General features: G+C 56.9%; 1 protein-coding gene across 1 annotated transcript; it reads left to right on the top strand.

Moving 5' to 3' along the window:
- The first annotated feature begins 8,015 nt into the window (after window positions 1-8,015).
- LOC135577557 (ubiquitin carboxyl-terminal hydrolase 36-like) lies at window positions 8,016-13,214 on the top strand. Its single transcript, XM_065047693.1, has 11 exons — window positions 8,016-8,529; window positions 8,603-8,824; window positions 9,570-9,680; window positions 9,975-10,077; window positions 10,409-10,476; window positions 10,847-10,917; window positions 11,101-11,183; window positions 11,509-11,620; window positions 11,910-12,050; window positions 12,322-12,422; window positions 12,713-13,214. Exons 1-11 carry the CDS (start codon window positions 8,016-8,018, stop codon window positions 13,212-13,214), a joined length of 2,028 nt encoding a protein of 675 aa, XP_064903765.1.
- The last annotated feature ends 6,907 nt before the right edge of the window (window positions 13,215-20,121 follow it).

Below are 20,121 nucleotides of genomic sequence, written 5' to 3'. Positions count from 1 at the left end.
GTGAGTCTGAGCTTCTGCGCAGAGACTTTAGTAGGTGCCTCGTGCCTCCGGAGCCGGGGCTTGTGTTGGGGAGTGCAGGAATGATGCTGGTACCTTGCTAAGCAGGAGGCGGGCGGGGAGAGCCCCTAAACCCCAGGGCTCTGCCCTCCCTCTGGGTCGGGGTGCGGGGCCAGGCCCCCGCTCTTGTTCCCATCCCTGCAGAGGCTGGAGAATTGGCTGCTGCCTCCTTGCTCAGGACGGCGGGGTGGCTGCGCCAGTCCCTGGAGCAGGGCGGCCTTGCCAGCCTTGTCAGGGCAGTGTGTCCCCGGGGGCGATGGGAGCTGGTGACACCACAGCTGGAGGCTGCAGAGTCGCCTCCTCCCCAGGCAGCGGCTGCACCGGCTCTCTGGGCGCCGCTGTGCAGCCGGGGCTGGGGACGGCGCTGGGGGTTCTGTTCTTAAAGTTTCCTTCCTTTTTTCCTTTCTGCTTCTAAGGGAAAACATTTCTGATTCTTCTACTCCCCCACTTCCCTCTCCCTCTCTGTGTCTTTTCCCCTCCCCTTTCTCTGGGCTCCCCTTTTTGTTTTCTCCTCTTGGCTCACAGCAACCTCTTTTATTTAGACCACCAAGTTGTTCTTTATGTCAATAACTGCAGGGCGGCCCCCCAGGGAAGGAGAGCAGAGGGGACCACCGTGCACGTCCTCACCTGCTGCTGCCGGGTCCTGTGCCCGCCCCAGCCCCGCGCTGGGTCCCTGTGGGGCCGGGGCGCTGCCACCGGGACACCGGGCAAGAAACTGGAGCGTTCCCTCGGGAACCGGCTGGGCTGGCGGGACAGCGGGAGCGGCCAGAGGAGCCACAGGGAGGATCCGAGGCTGGAACAGCTCTGCTGGGAGGAACGGCTGAGAGAGAGTCCTCAGCACTCGGACAACTCCTGGGAGAGCTTTCCGTCAGATACTTCTTGGTGAAGATTTCAGACATGATTTCATAAAAGAGGGGTTTTTCTTTCCGAGTTGTTTTCTATCATTTTTCAGTGTATACAAGAAGTGATAGCAGCATTCTACAATGGGTATTGATCCAGGGGGTCTCCTGGAGACATCTGGATGGGCAGGAGAGCAGCCCTGTGAGGCTGGACATTGTATGGATGAATTTGCCCCTCACCCCTCCCCAATCCCACCTGTTCCCTCACCGGCCACCTGGGACTTGGCCTCACCAAGCTGGAGCACAAGTGTGATGGGAGCGGCTGAGGGACCTGGGGGGTTCAGCTGGAGAACAGGAGCTGAGGGGAGACCTTCTGATCTCTGAACTGCCTGAAAGGAGCTTGGAGCCAGGGGGGTCGGGCTCTGCTCCCCAGGAACAAGCGCCAGGAGCAGAGGAAACAGCCTCAAGTTGCGCCAGGGGAGGTTGAGGTTGAATCTGGGGAACAATTTCTTCCCCAAATGGCTGTGGGGCATTGGAACAGGCTGCCCAGGGCAGTGCTGGAGTCACCATCCCTGGAGGGTTGGACAGACCTGAGATGAGGGTCTCAGGACACGGGTCAGTGCCGGGGGTGGGGAACGGTTGGACTCCGTGATCTTAGAGGTGTTTTTCAACCAAAATGATTCTATCGCACAGTCTATCTTTGCATTGTAATAGTGCCTCAAGGTCACAGGCAGGGTTTATATTTTCTTGTCCTGGTATTTTTGCAAACGGGTAGAAGTCTGTCTCAAAGGATGTAATGAAAACAAAACAAAAGAGCGTGGGTAGAGCGAACAATGGGAAGGAGGGAGGGCCAAGTATTAAGGTGAATCCCAGTGAGAGCAAGTATTTATAGATCACAAGTGATACGCATCACTTGCAGGCTGTAAATCATTGACACTCTTTTTGTTAGTAATGGAAATGTTTCCTGTGTCCCACAGGATCCTTGTGTCACTGTTGTGAACTGCAGATGCATTTTTGGCATCAAAACGAAGGTGCATCTCAAAGCTGGGTGGGTCAGATTGAAATTGTTACCGAGAGTATATTGGTAGCATATGAAAGAAAAAGCCTCGCGGTGATCTTTAGCACTGGGAGCTTCTGGCAGGTGTTGATCTGCGAGAAGCAGCCTCAGCAGGGGTGAGAAGATTCTAAAAGATGGAAATAAGGAGAGTCAGAGAGAGAGAAGATTCTGAGGGATCTTAAGAGTGAACATGAAATAACTGAATGCAAAAGCAAGTGTTAATGCTGCGTTCTGACTGAGCTGGAGGATAGAAGTCTGGGCTTTGGAAAGCTCGGAGTTTGCACAGGCTGGAAGACAAGAGTCATAACAGCAAAAAGGGAGAAGGGCTGGAGCTGACTTCTGCTGGGAAAAGCATTTTTGCCTCCCCTAGAAAAACAGGTGGCTTCCAGAAACATGTTCAGTACCCATTTTCTCAATCTGGAGGTGTCCTGGTGGAGGAAGCCTTAGCACCGCACTGACACACGCAGGGCAGGCGAGGCAGAAGAAGATGCGCTGTCTGGGTTACCGGCTCAGGCCACTGAACAGCGGCACCGACTGTGATAGAGAAAGCAGCGACCGAGGGGAGCTGGAAGGGGCCTTGGCTGCAGGTAACCGTGCCCTGGGCTGAGAGTGGCTGGCGCTGCGTCTAATGAACGTGACTGAGCATCTTCCTTGTCTGTGTGCTGATCTTATTCAATTGTGGTGTTTCACAAGGGAGAGAGAAAGAGAAAGGACATGAAAAGTAAATGTTGTGCTATCGACATTTCAAAACTGCCTTTCTGTTGTTTTCAAACAGGCTCAGAATTTCTCTTTTCGGAACCTGTGTCTTTGGAGATGTTGGAGGAGACAAAGGAGGAGGACACCCAGGAGGAAGACACGCGAGGAAGATGTGGAGTCCCTGCACAGCCTTCCTGAGAGTCTGAGGAACCAACCAAGGAAGACGAGGAGACTCCACAGAGCATTCAAGAGGCAAGTCACTGGTGTACGGACCATTCTGTGTGACTAGGGGATATTTTAGAGACGGAGGAGGTAAAAACAAACAGCTCATAAAGAACCCAAACCCCAGCCCCCCCAAACCAGGATTTTGTTGCAGTGTCCTCGAAAGAAATCCTCTCTAATTTAGCTATTGCTGTGCTTAACGCTGTGGTACTTAAAAGCCCTGAAATTTTAATTGTTCAAGCGCTGTGTATGATGACCAAACATTATGCGGTTGCAGGGGGACCAGTATACGTATTTCAAAAGTTAATTGGTACCTCATTGTCTACTATTCTCTTGTTCTTTTCTCCTCCCTGCAAATCCAAACAGCGCTGAAAAGCAAGCTGTGAAGGAGGAGTCTGGTTTAATGATGCCCACTTGGCACTGTAGCAGGGCTGTGAGAGGGTCTTAAAATCCTTGTAGGATTTAGTGAAATCAGATAGAATGAAGGCAGCATGAAAGAAAAACAAGAGACCCACAGATAAGCTGAATTCTTGCAAGACTGCAATTATTTCCCTTTTAACCCAATGAAGAGAAGAAAAAAGAAGACAACACATTTTAGTCAGATTATTCAAGCCTGTATCTGCCTCAGCATACTCTAGATCACTTCAGTATTACACAGAAAACCTAAATGCACAGCCCAGCAGATCAGATCAGTTCACCCGTGGCAACACAGCTCAGTCTTGGTTTTGTAGCTCAAAGCGATGTTCTTGCTTTCATGTGCTCCCTCCCGTTCACAGCTGCAAGTTCCAACAGTCTCTGCACCAGCAGAGCTCCTGAGAGAACTGGTACTAACCCTTGTGGATCAAAATGTTCATGCAGCGGCCGTCAGTGCTGGGTGTTAGTGCCCCTTCTCCTGGCAGGGCACAATTCAGGATGGGGTGAAGAAGCAAAAGAAGGAGCTGTTTACCGTGTCACTCTGAAAAGAGTGCAGATCCAGCAAGCTGCCGACGAAGGAGCAGGATGGCTCCGGGTAAATAAAGCTGGCGCGGTGGCATTTAGGACGGCTGCTAATGGACTCTGACACCCAGACCCCGGCTCCCTCCAGACCGCGGCGCCAGCTGCGTGCTGGGCACCATGGGTGTCTGGGCAGGGGAAGGCAGGCGAGGCCAGTCCTGGGCGTCGGGGGAGGCTTTGCGCCAGCCCTGTCCCCTGGTGCTCTCACCAGCTCAGGGAGGACAGCAGCAGAGTGGAGGACTACCTGCGCCAGAGCCTGCCGTACCTGCAGAGCCCGCAGGAGCCCTTGCGTGAGGCGGACGTCATGTTCCTGGGTGAGCCACAGCCCTGCCGAGGGACCCTCCCTGCCCCACGGCAGCTTAGCTCCAGCCACGGCTGCTGCCAAATCTGCCGGGCAGCTGCAGAGCCCTGCCTGCCCCATGTGGGGCCCACGGGGAGTCCTGCTGCCCTTTTGCACCTGGGCTCGCACACGGGCTCCCCGTGGGAGCTTTGCTGGGTCTCTCGCAGCCTTCTTGGCCTTCCCATTCGGGGCACCGCCCTGGGCTCAGCCTTGCCCAGGGGCAGGAAGGAGCGTGGCCAGGCCCATGGGGCTGGTGGCAGGAAGCTGGGTCTCTGGGCAGGCAGGCTACGGGCTGCGTGGCGGGCTGTGTGTGCCTGGGGCTCATCGGGCGCCAGCAGGCAGACGTGTGCCAGGAGAAGCTCCGGGTCATCTACGAGGAACAGTGAGGACAGTGGGGTGTCTGTGGAGGCTGGCAGGAAGGAGGAAACACCCCAACTCCTGTCCCAGGCCGGGAGGGCTCTGCTCCCTGCGCAGGTGAGGGTCAGTGTGGGCAGAGCAGACAGAGACTTCAGGGGCACGTTGGACCTTGGTAGCCAGCACCCTTGGGCTGATCCCGGCACCCCTGCCTCCCTCCTGGCCCTGGGGAGAGCTGGGAGGGTAGGGGTGACCCTGGCCGGAGGAGCTGCAGAGGTCCCCACAGAACAAATAAATCTGACAACAACAAAACAAAACAAGCAAAGGTGAATAACCATGAAAGAAAGAGGAAGACTGCCCCGTCCATGGAGCTCTGCAGAAGGAGCGTGGAGCCGTACATCATATGAGGCGATATAGTTGGCATCAGCACGTAGAGAAGACTTTTGTAGGGAAGACTTTGAAGGGAGCAGCCTGACTCCATGCAGCTGAAAACCTGAGAGCTGGCAGTGTGCTGAAGGGATGGGGAGAAGTGTCCTGGGCTGAACAGAAACCTGTGGATGACACAAGGTTGGAGAGATGTGCTTTGCAGAGACTGGCAGGAGTCCTTCCCAGGGATGAGCGGGATGAGCTTTGGACACAAGGAAAAATAAAGCGGCTCTCAAGCATGGTTTGGAATGAGTGCCACTGTCACTAATAAGAGAAAGAGGACCGTGCCATAAGGGAACTCCTTGTTCTTCAGGAGAAAAACTGAAGCTATTTCATGTCCTTACTTGTCAAAGCAGGTGTAATTTTTCAATAGTTAACTTCTGGTATCACAGAATCACAGAATGTCAGGGGTTGGAAGGGACCTGGAAAGCTCATCCAGTGCAATCCCCCCATGGAGCAGGAACACCCAGATGAGGTTACACAGGAAGGTGTCCAGGCGGGTTGGAATGTCTGCACAGAAGGAGACTCCACAACCTCCCTGGGCAGCCTGGGCCAGGCTCTGCCACCCTCACCAGGAACAAGTTTCTTCTCATCTTTAAGCGGAAACTCCTGTGTTCCAGTTTGAACCCATTTCCCCTTGTCATACCACTGGTTGTCACCGAGAAGACCCTGGCTCCATCCTCCTGACACTCCCCCTTTCCATATTGATCCCCATGAAGGAGTCACCCCTCAGTCTCCTCTTGTCTAGCTCCAGAGCCCCAGCTCCCTCAGCCTTTCCTCACACGGGAAATGCTCCACTCCCTTCAGCATCTTGGTGGCTGTGCTGGACTCTCTCCAGCAGTTCCATGTCCTGCTGGAACTGAGGGGCCACAACTGGACCCAATATTCCAGGTGAGGTCTCCCCAGGGCAGAGTAGAGGGACAGGAGAACCTCTCTGACCTACTGACCACCCCCCTTCTAATCCACCCCAGGTACCATTGGCCTTCCTGGCCACAAGGGCCCAGTGCTGGCTCATGGTCATCCTGCTGTCCACCAGGACCCCCAGGTCCCTTTCTTCTATGCTGCTCTCTAATAGGTCATTCCTCAACTTATACTGGAACCTGGGGCTGTTCCTACCCAGATGCAATACTCTACACCTTCCCTTGTTATATTTCATTACATTTTTCCCCGCCCAACTCTCCAGCCTGTCCAGGTCTCTGGATGGCAGCACAGCTTCCAGTGTCAGCCACTCCTCCCAGCTTGGTGTCATCACCAAACTTGCTGACAGTCACTCTATTCCCTCATCCAAATCATTGATGAATATTTTGAATAATACAGGCCCCAGTACTGACCCCTGAGGCACTGCACTAGATACAGTCCTCCAACTGGACTCTGCCACATTGACCACGACTCTCTGGCTTCTTCCCTTCAGCCAGTTCACAGTCACCTCACTACCCGGTCATCCAGACCGCACTCCCTCAGTTTAGCTGTGAGGATGCTGTGGGAGACTGTGTCAAATGCCTTACTCAAGTCAAGGTAGATCACGTCCACCGCTCTGCCATCATCCATCCATCTTGTTATGTCCTCAAAAAAGTCAATGAGGTTGGTCAAGCACGACTTCCCCTTGGTGAGGCCATGTTGACTGCCCCTAATGACCCTCTTATCCTTGATATGCCTTGAGATGGCACCAAGCATAAGTCATTCCAGCCGTTTCCCAGGGATGGAGGTGAGCCTGACTGGTCTATAGTTACCCAGGTCCTCCTTCTTGTCCTTTTTGAAGACTACAGTGACATTTGCTTTCCTCCAGTCCTCAGGCACCTCTCCCATTTCCCAAGACTTGGCAAAGATGATGAAGAGTGGTCCAGCAATGACCTCAGCCAGCTTCCTCAGCATCCGCGTGTGGAGGGGTTTCTGTTAGATGGAGATTTATTGTTGAATTAGTCAGGCCCAAAGGAATCTCAAGGCCACTTCGAAAAGCTGAAAACAGGCCCTGCTCTGGGAGAGAGGCATTTCTACAATAACAAGGCCTCAACGTGACGTAAATCAATGGACCTGTCATCAGTGGGACTCCAGCGTGTGGACAGCTCGGGAACATAGATGATATCCAATGAGTGAATACATGCTTGGAGCGTGGACGTGCGATCGGAGAATAGTTGCATATATAAGGAAGCTTGTTTCTGTAATAAATGGCTTTGCGTGATTCACATTAAATTGGAATGCTGAGTCCTTTATCGTTCCAACAGCACGGAAGGGGTTTTGGGAAAGGGACCGATGGGGCAGTCTCTGGTAGGGTATCAGACACCCCAGGGTGAGGCTGGGTGACATTTTCGTGAGCTGAAACCTCCAAAGGCGGGGATCACCGAGAGTCCCCGGGTGTCCTGCTGCAGGGCAGCACCACCCGCCTGCTCAGTTTTTCCTAATGCTCCGTTCAAAGCTCCCTGGAGGGTGTTGGTGGCTGCTGCCTCTGTCCCACCAGCCGCCACTGCAGAAGGGTTTGCCTCCCCCATCATCTCCCCAAGCAGGAGTCGCTGCTTTTCCAGTGCCCTGTGTCCCCTTCAGCAGACTGAAGAGGCCCAATTGACTGAGCTGCTCCACAAAGCTCATGTGCCCCTGACCCCACCATGACAGATGTTCCTCTGGACCTTCACCCGTGTCGTGGTTTAACCCGAGCTGGCAACACAACCGCGGCAGCTGATCACTCACCCCCAACCCCTTCCCCTCCCAATAGGGAAGAGAATCGAAAGTGAAGGGAGAAATTTGGACTGAGAGAAACACAGTTTAGTAAAATAAAAAAATGCTAAGAGACTTCTAGTAAATATAGATAAACCCATCATAACTCCCACGCCCTTCTCCTCAGGACTGCTCAGCCGGTCACATCCCAGCATGTCCCGGGACACCAGGTTTGCTCCGCCCCCAGCGCACACCTTGCGCCTTGGCCTTGTAAGACTTGCAGAGGCTTTTGTTGGCCAAATCCACCACGGTGTCCAGGTTCCCCTGCACTGAAACCACAGTGTGTGACCATTTAATGATTCTGGGGCGTGGCAGGAGTGCGATGACGTCACAACAAGCCCCGCCCCCGGCAGGCTCCGCTCCTGGCGTTGCCGGGACGCGCAGGCGCAGCTCAGTCCTGTTCTGGACGCGGAGCGGAGCGGACGGCGAAGGCGAGGGGAGGAGTCAGTGGGCCGAGCCGAGCGCGAGCGACCGCAGCGAAGGGCGGGACTTGAGGAGGAGGCGCGGGAAGCGTGTGTGGAGGTGGAGAGGGAGAGGCCGAGAGACCGGCGCGACCTCGAGGCGGTGGCACGTGCGGCGACACGCCATGGCGGGCACGGCGAAGCCGAGGGAGCTGCTGAAAGCGCGGCGGGACGCGGGCAAGGCCGGGGCGCTGGGCCGGCTGCTGAGCACCTCGGCCACGAAGGTGCTGCTGCACAAGATCGAGTTCCAGCCCGCCAGCCACGGCTTCTCCGGCCAGCCGGAGCTGCTGCGGGCCAAGTACCTGCTGCTCAACCCCCGCACCGAGCCCGCCGAGCACCCCCGCGGCGCTGAGGAGGGACAGCCGGGCAAGCAGGGTGGGTGCAGAGGGCCGGGGGGCTCTCCCTGCGCTGCGCAGCCCGCGGCTCACCCGCCTCTCTCTCCCCGCAGGCAGCGACCGGACCCCGGGGCGCCTCGGGGACGGCGTCCCTGCGCCCCAGAAGGGGCTGTTCCCTGCAGGGCGCCTCGCCATGCAGTGGCAGCGTGTCCAGCGCATCGGCGCCGGGCTGCTCAACCTGGGAAACACCTGTTTCCTCAACGCCACCCTGCAGTGCCTCACGTACACGCCACCGCTCGCCAACTACTTGCTCTCCAGGGAGCACAGCCGCACCTGTGAGTCGGAGGCGAGCGCCCGCCTGTCCCGGGGCTGCGCTCAGCACCCTGCGCATGGCTCTGCCGGGGCTGTGCGGCTGCCGGGATGTGCCTTCTCTGCTCCCTCCTGCCCGTTTCTCCGTGGAGAGGACATTCCTGCATACGGGAGCATCCACTTTTCCTGGCCGTAGCAGTGTTCCCGAGCTCTGCATCCTGCGTCTCAGAGGCTCTGTCTGTGCTGGACACAGCCAGGACTAAGATGGGTCCATGAGGGTCTGAGCAGGGGTCCCAAACAGCCGCAGCCTGTGGGGACCGTGTGAGCGCAGGGCACAAGGCTGCGTACAGGCTGCAGGTGCTGTTCACAGGCGGCTTTGAACGGGAATCTGGTGGGCTCTGCTCCGAGCCGTGACCGAGGGGAGCACGTGGGGCTCACAGCCCTGTCCGTAGGGCTCCGGTGGGATCGACCCCTCAGGGCTGACCCGTGGGCTCATCAGCGAGTCCCTGTGCCCTGTTTCCCCTCCACGTGGATGCTGTCTCATCTGGAGGGTTGCAGCGACTGGTGCTGTGACTGGGGCTGTTCCAGCCGGGGTGGTGTGTGCTGGTCCCTGTGACCCCGGGATGCCCCAGAGCTCTGCTGCAGCACAGAGCTCATAGGAAAACTGAGCGTGGATGAGCCGTGCTGGACCAGAGATTCCCTGTCCCCTATACTGCCTCCATCTCTCCTGGGTTTGTCCTCAACGTCCTGTCTTATCCTCTCCCCTTCCAGGTCACCAAAGCGGCTTCTGCGTGACATGCGTCATGCAGAACCACGTCACGCAGGCGTTCGCGAACAGCGGCAGCGTGATAAAGCCAGTGTCCTTTGTCCGGGACCTCAAGAGTAAGGATGGCTGCCCTCGCGTCCCCTCCTGTAGCCGTGCAGGAGGGCAGAGACTATTGCAGGAGCAGAACCTTTGAGATCAGGGCAGGTCTTGGCAGAGGTTCTTCCAAGACGACTCACTGAGCCTGCCAGGGCCTTCACGGGCCTTGTGGGGCTTCCCCCACGGCCCACATGAGTCTGACGTCTGGTTTGGGCCGAGGGAGCTCAAACCCCGCAGTCGCTGTCCCGAGGGAGGGCGGGAGGACCTGCCTCTGTTGCAGCGCGTGCTGCGGCTGATCCCTCCCTCTCCTGCAGAGATTGCCCCGCACATCCGCTTGGGCAGGCAAGAGGACGCACACGAGTTCCTCCGTTTCACCATCGATGCCATGCAGAAGGCCTGCCTGCCCGACTGCACCGAGTATGTGGGGCCTCTGGTGGTGACAACTGCCCTTGTCTGCTGGTCCCCTGTGCCCATGGGAGGGGACTGTGGGGTGAACGTGTCCCCCGGGCTGGGCTCATGGAGGGAGGTGCTGACTCCAGGGTCTGGGGTGGATGGCCCAGCTCTCTGCCCCTCTGTGATACAGCCGTGGGCTGCTGTCTGCCTTCTCCTGACACCTCCACCCCAGCACAGCTGCGGTTCTGTCCCCAAATCCTGTGACTGGGCTGGGTTTGGATCCTGAGGACACAGCGCTGGCCCGTGGGGGTGGCTCTTGGGGCGGGCGCTGTGTGATCCGAGCTGCCGTCTCTAGGTTGGATCGCCAGACCCAAGCCACCACCCTGATCCACCAGATCTTTGGCGGTTCCCTGCGGTCCCGTGGTGAGTGCTGGCTGCCAGGGCCTGGGCCTGTGACTCTCAGGGCTGCTGTTTCCCCGAGAGCCTTGCAGTAACTTGGGAAAGTCACTAAGCATGTGCAAATTATGCAGAGCTGCAGCTGGTCAGTCTTTTGGTATCTGTGGGTCACGAAGCTGCTGGCTGTGGGTCCCCAGCTCATTGCCACCAGCAAAGGAACCCACGTTGCCAGCTGTCCCGCAACACTTGTTGTCCCAGCACGTACAGACTGCGAATGCTGGTGCTGCCGTCCCAGAGCCCAAACGTGGAAAAGGGCAACACGGCAGCCGCCTGCGCTGTGCTGGGGGTGGTGGTGCCGTGTTGTGCCAGGGGGTGCTCACTGCTCGTTCTCTTGCAGTGAAGTGCTCGATGTGCAAAGCAGTCTCGGACACCTTTGACCCCTGTCTGGACCTGCCGGTGGAGATCACGGTACCGGGGCAGGGTCAGGTGGGGAGGAGCTCTGCTCTGCAGGGGATGTTCCTGCAGCTGCACCGCTGCTGCTCGAGGCTGTTTAACCTGCCAGTGTCAGGCACGGTGCAGGCAAGAGGGAATCAGCTTCTGTTGTTGCGCTGCCTCCTCTGCCTGGCCCTGACCTCTCCTCTGTCCTGGCAGCAAGCCGCAAACGTAGAGCAGGCACTGGAGCTGTTTGTGAAGCCAGACCTGCTGGGCGGAGAGAACGCCTACCTGTGTGACAAGTGAGTGTGCGGGGCTGGGGCGGGAAGGGGCCGCGGGTGTGCTGGTGGGAAGCAGGAGGGCAGCTGCAGTACAGGAGGGCTTCTCTACCTGCTCCACCGCTAAACCGTGAGGTGCGTGGCTGTGAAGCCTGCGATGAAGCCTGTCACTCCTCATCTCCCTCGTCTTGAGACGGGGACCTGAGCCAGCAGACCTGGCCGTGAGCAGGTGCCCTGGAGCAGAACCCGCTCTCAGCAGGGTCATTTCCGTGGGGTTTGTGGCTTGGCCAGGGCTGACAAGCACCTGGGTGTCGGAACAGCATGAACAGCTCAATCTCTCCCTGTGCAGATGCAAGAAGAAAGTGTCGGCAACCAAACGCTTCACCATCCACCGAGCGCCCAAGGTTCTCACGCTTGCTCTGAAGCGTTTTGCCGACTTCACTGGAGGCAAGATCACAAAGGTGAGTGCTCAGCAATCCAGAGCAGGGCTGTGTCCTGTCCCGAGGCCCTGCTGCCCCGAGCAGGGTGGGAGGCGGTTCTGTGCGCGGTGCGAGCTCTACCGCAGTCCTGCAGCCCTTCCCCAGCTGTGCTGTGCTGTGGTGGGAGTTTGGCTCATCCCGGCATCTTCCTCACTGTGGGCTCTGCCTGTGGACAGCGGGTTCCCCCTTCCTCGTGACACAGGACTCGTAGGACAGCTGAGCTGCTCTTGCCATCTGCTGTGCAGGCTTCTGAGACATCCTCTCTCTGCAGGACGTGGGCTACCCTGAGCTCCTGAACATCCGCCCGTACATGTCCCAGACCAGCGGGGATCCGGTCATGTACGGGCTCTACGCGGTGCTGGTGCACTCGGGGTACAGCAGCCACTCAGGACACTACTACTGCTACGTGAAGGTGAGCCCAGGGCGCTCTCTTGGCACCTCTCTGTGCTGGGGGTCGGCAGGAGGGTGCTCAGCAGAGGTGCGTGGTGTGGAGCACTGTGGGGTACGGGCTGTGCTCCGTCACAGGAAGTGTGGAGTTCTGCTCTTGCAGAGACCCCTCACCTGCCCGGGGTCACCTGCGGGTTTTGGGGAGCGGAGCTCTGCCGACGGGCGCTGTTCCTGCTGCTTCTCAGGCCAGGAGCGTCCCTGGACACAGCCCAACCCCGTTCTCTCTCCCTCCGCAGGCCAGCGACGGGCAGTGGTACCAAATGAATGACAACGTGGTCCGCCCCAGTAACATCAAGGTGGTCCTTAACCAGCAGGCGTATGTGCTGTTCTACCTCAGGTGAGCGTGCCCTGTGTCCCCGGCCCCTCTGTCCCTGCTCAGAGTGTGGGACAGGGCTGGGGGCACATGCCTGGATGTGGGAAGGAGCTTGGCCCAAGTAGCCCCAGTGCCCACGTGCGTGTGCTGGCTCAGGGGAGGGCGGCAGCCGTTTGTTGTGGTTTTGCGGCAGCTCAAGAGCTCCTCACCTCCTCGGAGCTTCTGGCTCCTGGTTCTCGTGCGCAGCTATGACGAGAGTGTTGCAGTCGCTCCGACACTGGCAGTTAACACGTGCCCTGCTCTGCCTTTCCCAGGATCCCCAGCCCCGGGAAGAGCTCAGAGGGTCCCGTTTCCAAAGCTGCCTCCAGCCTGCCTGGCCGTGTCAAGCTGCCTTCTGGGTCACCGTCACCCAAGCTGGCCCTGAAAGCCAAACGCGTGGCTGCAGCGTTTCCCGGTGACGCAGCCCAGAGGCCCAAGAAGCCGCGCTCCTTGCAGCCGCCACCCGCGCCCAGAGCGGCTCCAGGACTTTGCGGCCCCAGTCACACCAGTGGGGCCAAAGCGCAGGTTCCCCGGAAGCGCTGCTGGGAGCCCGGGCCCCTGCCCGCCTCCCCTGGGCTGCCGGAGCCCATCCCTGGCCAGGAGCCGTGGAGCAGCGGGGAGAACACCGGGACACCGGCAAGGGACCCTCGCAGCAGGGCTTCTGCCAGCCTGGTGCTGGCAAAGCTGAAAGCCTTCTTGTCGGCCAGGGCTGCTCCGCAGCCCAGCAGCACCATGTCACCACCACCGGCCAAGAAGCTGGCGCTTTCCGACACATAGGTGAGTCTGAGCTTCTGCCCAGAGACTTCAGTAGGTGCCTCGTGCCTCCGGAGCTGGGGCTTGTGTTGGGGAGTGCAGGAATGATGCTGGTACCTTGCTAAGCAGGAGGCGGGCGGGGAGAGCCCCTAAACCCCAGGGCTCTGCCCTCCCTCTGGGTCGGGGTGCGGGGCCAGGCCCCCGCTCTTGTTCCCATCCCTGCAGAGGCTGGAGAATTGGCTGCTGCCTCCTTGCTCAGGACGGCGGGGTGGCTGCGCCAGTCCCTGGAGCGGGGCGGCCTTGCCAGCCTTGTCGGGGCAGCCGGTCCCCGGGGGCGATGGGAGCTGGTGACACCACAGCTGGAGTCTGCAGAGTCGCCTCCTCCCCAGGCAGCGGCTGCACCGCCCACTGGGCGCCGCTGTGCAGCCGGGGCTGGGGACGGCGCTGGGGGTTCTGTTCTTAAAGTTTCCTTCCTTTTTTCCTTTCTGCTTCTAAGGGAAAACCCTTCTGATTCTTCTACTCCCTCACTTCCCTCTCCCTGTCTGTGTCTTTTCCCCTCCCCTTTCTCTGGGCTCCCCTTTTTGTTTTCTCCTCTTGGCTCACAGCAACCTCTTTTATTTAGACCACCAAGTTGTTCTTTATATCAATAACTGCAGGGCGGCCCCCCAGGGAAGGAGAGCAGAGGGGACCACCGTGCACGTCCTCACCTGCTGCTGCCGGTTCCTGTGCCCGCCCCAGCCCCGCGCTGGGTCCCTGTGGGGCCGGTGCGCTGCCGCCGGGACACCGGGCAAGAAACTGGAGCGTTCCCTCGGGAACCGGCTGGGCTGGCGGGACAGCGGGAGCGGCCAGAGGAGCCACAGGGAGGATCCGAGGCTGGAACAGCTCTGCTGGGAGGAACGGCTGAGAGAGAGTCCTCAGCACTCGGACGACTCCTGGGAGAGATTTCCGTCAGATACTTCTTGGTGAAGATTTCAAACATGATTTCATAAAAGAGGGGTTTTTCTTTCCGAGTTGTTTTCTATCATTTTTCATCGTATACAAGAAGTGATAGCAGCATTCTACCATGGGTATTGATCCAGGGGGTCTCCTGGAGACATCTGGATGGGCAGGAGAGCAGCCCTGTGAGGCTGGACATTGTATGGATGAATTTGCCCCTCACCCCTCCCCAGTCCCACCTGTTCCCTCACCGGCCACCTGGGACTTGGCCTCACCAAGCTGGAGCACAAGTCTGATGAGGAGCGGCTGAGGGACCTGGAGGTTCATCTGGAGAACAGGAGCTGAGGGGAGACCTTCTGATCTCTGAACTGCCTGAAAGGAGCTTGGAGCCAGGGGGGTCAGGCTCTGCTCCCCAGGAACAAGAGCCAGGAGCAGAGGAAACGGCCTCAAGTTGCGCCAGGGGAGGTTGAGGTTGAATCTGGGGAACAATTTCTTCCCCAAAGGGCTGTGGGGCATTGGAACAGGCTGCCCAGGGCAGTGCTGGAGTCACCATCCCTGGAGGGTTGGACAGACCTGAGATGAGGGTCTCAGGACACGGGTCAGTGCCGGGGGTGGGGAACGGTTGGACTCCATGATCTTAGAGGTGTTTTTCAACCAAAATGATTCTATCGCACAGTCTATCTTTGCATTGTAATAGTGCCTCAAGGTCACAGCCAGGGTTTCTATTGTCTTGTCCTGGTATTTTTGCAAACGGGTAGAAGTCTGTCTCAAAGGATGTAATGAAAACAAAACAAAAGAGCGTGGGTAGAGCGAACAATGGGAAGGAGGGAGGGCCAAGTATTAAGGTGAATCCCAGTGAGAGCAAGTATTTATAGATCACAAGTGATACGCATCACTTGCAGGCTGTAAATCATTGACACTCTTTTTGTTAGTAATGGAAATGTTTCCTGTGTCCCACAGGATCCTTGTGTCACTGTTGTGAACTGCAGATGCATTTTTGGCATCAAAACGAAGGTGCATCTCAAAGCTGGGTGGGTCAGATTGAAATTGTTACCGAGAGTATATTGGTAGCATATGAAAGAAAAAGCCTCGCAGTGATCTTTAGCACTGGGAGCTTCTGGCAGGTGTTGATCTGCGAGAAGCAGCCTCAGCAGGGGTGAGAAGATTCTAAAAGATGGAAATAAGGAGAGTCAGAGAGAGAGAAGATTCTGAGGGATCTTAAGAGTGAACATGAAATAACCGAATGCAAAAGCAAGTGTTAATGCTGCGTTCTGACTGAGCTGGAGGGTAGGAGTCAGGCTTTGGAAAGCTCGGAGTTTGCACAGGCTGGAAGACAAGAGTCATAACAGCATAAAGGGAGAAGGGCTGGAGCTGACTTCTGCTGGGAAAAGCATTTTTGCCTCCCCTAGAAAAACAGGTGGCTTCCAGAAACATGTTCAGTACCCATTTTCTCAATCTGGAGGTGTCCTGGTGGAGGAAGCCTTAGCACCGCACTGACACACGCAGGGCAGGCGAGGCAGAAGAAGATGCGCTGTCTGGGTTACCGGCTCAGGCCACTGAACAGCAGCACCGACTGTGATAGAGAAAGCAGCGACCGAGGGGAGCTGGAAGGGGCCTTGGCTGCAGGTAATCGTGCCCTGGGCTGAGAGGGGCTGGCGCTGCGTCTAATGAACGTGACTGAGCATCTTCCTTGTCTGTGTGCTGATCTTTTTCAATTGTGGTGTTTCACAAGGGAGAGAGAAAGAGAAAGGACATGAAAAGTAAATGTTGTGCTATCGGCATTTCGAAACTGCCTTTCTGTTGTTTTCAAACAGGCTCAGAATTTCTCTTTTCGGAACCTGTGTCTTTGGAGATGTTGGAGGAGACAAAGGAGGAGGACACCCAGGAGGAAGACACGCGAGGAAGATGTGGAGTCCCTGCACAGCCTTCCTGAAAGTCTGAGGAACCAACCAAGGAAGACGAGGAGACTCCACAGAGCGTTCAAGAGGCAAGTCACTGGCGTACGGACCATTCTGTGTGACTAGGGGATATTTTAGAGACGGAGGAGGTAAAAACAAACAGCTCATAAAGAACCCAAGCCTCAGCCTCCCCAAACCAGGATTTTGTTGCAGTGTCCTCGAAAGAAATCCTTTCTAATTTAGCTATTGCTGTGCTTAATGCTGTGGTACTTAAAAGCCCTGAAATTTTAATTGTTCAAGCGCTGTGTATGACGACCAAACATTATGCGGTTGCAGGGGGACCAGTATATGTATTTCAAAAGTTAATTGGTACCTCATTGTCTACTATTCTCTTGTTCTTTGCTCCTTCCTGCAAATCCAAACAGCGCTGAAAAGCAAGCTGTGAAGGAGGAGTCTGGTTTAATGATGCCCACTTGGCGCTGTAGCAGGGCTGTGAGAGGGTCTTAAAATCCTTGTAGGATTTAGTGAAATCAGATAGAATGAAGGCAGCATGAAAGAAAAACAAGAGACCCACAGATAAGCTGAATTCTTGCAAGACTGCAATTATTTCCCTTTTAACCCAATGAAGAGAAGAAAAAAGAAGACAACACATTTTAGTCAGATTATTCAAGCCTGTATCTGCCTCAGCATATTCTAGATCACTTCAGTATTACACAGAAAACCTAAATGCACAGCCCAGCAGATCAGATCAGTTCACCCGTGGCAACACAGCCCAGTCTTGGTTTTGTAGCTCAAAGCGATGTTCTTGCTTTCATGTGCTCCCTCCCGTTCACAGCTGCAAGTTCCAACAGTCTCTGCACCAGCAGAGCTCCTGAGAGAACTGGTGCTAACCCTTGTGGATCAAAATGTTCATGCAGCGGCCGTCAGTGCTGGGTGTTAGTGCCCCTTCTCCTGGCAGGGCACAATTCAGGATGGGGTGAAGAAGCAGAAGAAGGAGCTGTTTACCGTGTCACTCTGAAAAGAGTGCAGATCCAGCAAGCTGCCGACGAAGGAGCAGGATAGCTCCGGGTAAATAAAGCTGGCGTGGTGGCATTTAGGACGGCTGCTAATGGACTCTGACACCCAGCCTCCGGCTCCCTCCAGACCGCGGCGCCAGCTGCGTGCTGGGCACCATGGGTGTCTGGGCAGGGGAAGGCAGGCGAGGCCAGTCCTGGGCGTCGGGGGAGGCTTTGCGCCAGCCCTGTCCCCTGGTGCTCTCACCAGCTCAGGGAGGACAGCAGCAGAGTGGAGGACTACCTGCGCCAGAGCCTGCCGTACCTGCAGAGCCCGCAGGAGCCCTTGCGTGAGGCGGCCATCATGTTCCTGGGTGAGCCACAGCCCTGCCGAGGGACCCTCCCTGCCCCACGGCAGCTTAGCTCCAGCCACGGCTGCTGCCAAATCTGCCGGGCAGCTGCAGAGCCCTGCCTGCCCCATGTGGGGCCCACGGGGATCCCTGCTGCCCATTTGAACCTGGGCTCGCACACGGGCTCCCCGTGGGAGCTTTGCTGGGTCTCTCGCAGCCTTCTTGGACTTCCCATTCGGGGCACCCCCCTGGGCTCAGCCTTGCCCAGGGGCAGGAAGGAGCGTGGCCAGGCCCATGGGGCTGGTGGCAGGAAGCTGGGTCTCTGGGCAGGCAGGCTAGCGGGCTGCGTGACGGGCTGTGTGTGCCTGGGGCTCATCGGGTGCCAGCAGGCAGACGTGTGCCAGGAGAAACTCCGGGTCATCTACGAGGAACAGTGAGGACAGTGGGGTGTCTGTGGAGGCTGGCAGGAAGGAGGAAACACCCCAACTCCTGTCCCAGGCCGGGAGGGCTCTGCTCCCTGCGCAGGTGAGGGTCAGTGTGGGCAGAGCAGACAGAGACTTCAGGGGCACGTTGGACACTGGTGGCCAGCACCCTTGGGCTGATCCCGACACCCCTGCCTCCCTCCTGGCCCTGGGAAGAGCTGGGAGGGTAGGGGTGACCCTGGCCGGAGGAGCTGCAGAGGTCCCCACAGAACAAATAAATCTGACAACAACAAAACAAAACAAGCAAAGGTGAATAACCATGAAAGAAAGAGGAAGACTGCCCCGTCCATGGAGCTCTGCAGAAGGAGCGTGGAGCCGTACATCATATGAGGCGATATAGTTGGCATCAGCACGTAGAGAAGACTTTTGTAGGGAAGACTTTGAAGGGAGCGGCCTGACTCCATGCAGCTGAAAACCTGAGAGCTGGCAGTGTGCTGAAGGGATGGGGAGAAGTGTCCTGGGCTGAACAGAAACCTGTGGATGACACAAGGTTGGAGAGATGTGCTTTGCAGAGACTGGCAGGAGTCCTTCCCAGGGATGAGCGGGATGAGCTTTGGACACAAGGAAAAATAAAGCGGCTCTCAAGCGTGGCTTGGAATTAGTGCCACTGTTACTAATAGGAGAAAGAGGACCGTGCCGTAAGGGAACTCCTTGTTCTTCAGGAGAAAAACTGAAGCTTTTTCACGTCCTTACTTGTCAAAGCAGGTGTAATTCTTGAGTAGTTAGCCTGTGGCATCACAGAATCCCAGAATGTCAGGGGTTGGAAGGGACCTGGAAAGGTCATCCAGTGCAATCCCCATATGGAGCAGGAACACCCAGATGAGGTTACACAGGAAGGTGTCCAGGCGGGTTGGAATGTCTGCAGAGAAGGAGACTCCACAACCCCCCTGGGCAGCTTGGTCCAGTGTTCTGTCACCCTTCCCATGAAGAAGTTTCTTCTCAAATGTAAGTGGAATCTCTTGTGTTCCAGTTTGAACGCATTTCCCCTGTCCTACCGTTGGTTGTCACCGAGAAGAGCCTGGCTCCATCTCCTGACACTCACCCTTTATATATTTGTAAACATTAATAAGGTCACCGCTCAGTCTCCTCTTGTCCAGCTCCAGAGCCCCAGCTCCCTCAGCCTTTCCTCACACGGGAGATGCTCCACTCCCTTCAGCATCTTTGTTGCCCTGCGCTGGACTCTCTCCAGCAGTTCCCTGTCCTGCTGGAACTGAGGGGCCACAACTGGACACAGTATTCCAGGTGTGGTCTCCCCAGGGCAGAGGAGAGGGGCAGGAGAACCTCTCTGACCTACTGACCACCCGCCTTCTCATCCACCCCAGGTACCTTCCTGGCCACAAGGGCCCAGTGCTGGCTCGTGCTCATCCTGCTGTCCCCAGGACCCCCAGGTCCCTTTCTTCTATGCTGCTCTCTAATAGGTCATTCCCCAACTGTGGCAGAAAGCAAACCCCCTTATCTCACCCTCCCTCCCTCATCATGGAAGGAGTAGACACATCTCCCTCTCTCTTTGCTACAGTTTCTTTCGTTTGGCCCCAGAGCCCCCTGGCCAGGGCTGTTAGGAGAAGGGAGTGACGAGGTGCCAGGGAGCCGCTGGACGACCGTGGCCAGTGTGGGGGATGTTTGGAGGCTTCAGGGGCACCCCCACAGGCAGTGTGGTGGTGCAGAGAAGCTTCTGGAATGCCCACAGTCAGATCTGATCACCCAATCAAAAAACGGGACTCTCGTCGAGAGTCCGCCCATTGTTGCGGGTCTCTTGGAGCACGAGCTGAGCCACTGACACCAGGAGCCACGGCGCCCCCTGCCCGGGACAAAGACTCCGCTTGCCTTGCCGCCACGGGTGTGAGTAAAATTAACCCTCGCAGGATTGTGAGTGCATCTACTTTCCGTGCACATTTTGCACATGTGTTTATACTTTCCGTGCACATTTGCATGTGTCCTCACGTGCTTCGACATAAGCACGTGTAATATTCCGTGCACGTTTGCACGTGTATTTAAAAATAATCCCACGCTGTGTTCAGGCAAGTGTGGACTCTTCCCGGACTCAGGGGTGGCTCCGGCATTGTTTTGGGTGAAGCCACGTGCATGCACACTGTGGACCTCCTGTTGTATTAGTTGCTGGCCCTTAATTTACTCAACTGATATCTGAACCTGTATTCAAGTCACTTTGGAGGGCTAAAACCCTACTTCTCACTTCTTCACCCTCTTGTCCCTCAAACTAACCCCGGGGTGCCTCCGTGACACCAACTTATACTGGAACCTGGGGTTGTTCCTGC

The sequence above is a fragment of the Columba livia genome, unplaced genomic scaffold (genome assembly GCF_036013475.1).
Source record: "Columba livia isolate bColLiv1 breed racing homer unplaced genomic scaffold, bColLiv1.pat.W.v2 Scaffold_102, whole genome shotgun sequence".
In the NCBI taxonomy this organism is placed as follows: Eukaryota; Metazoa; Chordata; class Aves; order Columbiformes; family Columbidae; genus Columba; species Columba livia.
Note: the sequence above shows the minus strand (reverse complement) of the source record. Positions and strands in the feature narration are given on the sequence as shown.

Coding starts and splice junctions, on each gene's coding strand:
- LOC135577557 (XM_065047693.1), top strand. CDS start 8,016: ATGACGTCACAACAAGCCCCGCCCCCGGCAGGCTCCGCTCCTGGCGTT. Junction 9,681..9,974: donor CTTTGTCCGGGACCTCAAGA/GTAAGGATGGCT, acceptor CCTCTCCTGCAG/AGATTGCCCCGCACATCCGC. Junction 11,184..11,508: donor AACGCCTACCTGTGTGACAA/GTGAGTGTGCGG, acceptor CTCCCTGTGCAG/ATGCAAGAAGAAAGTGTCGG.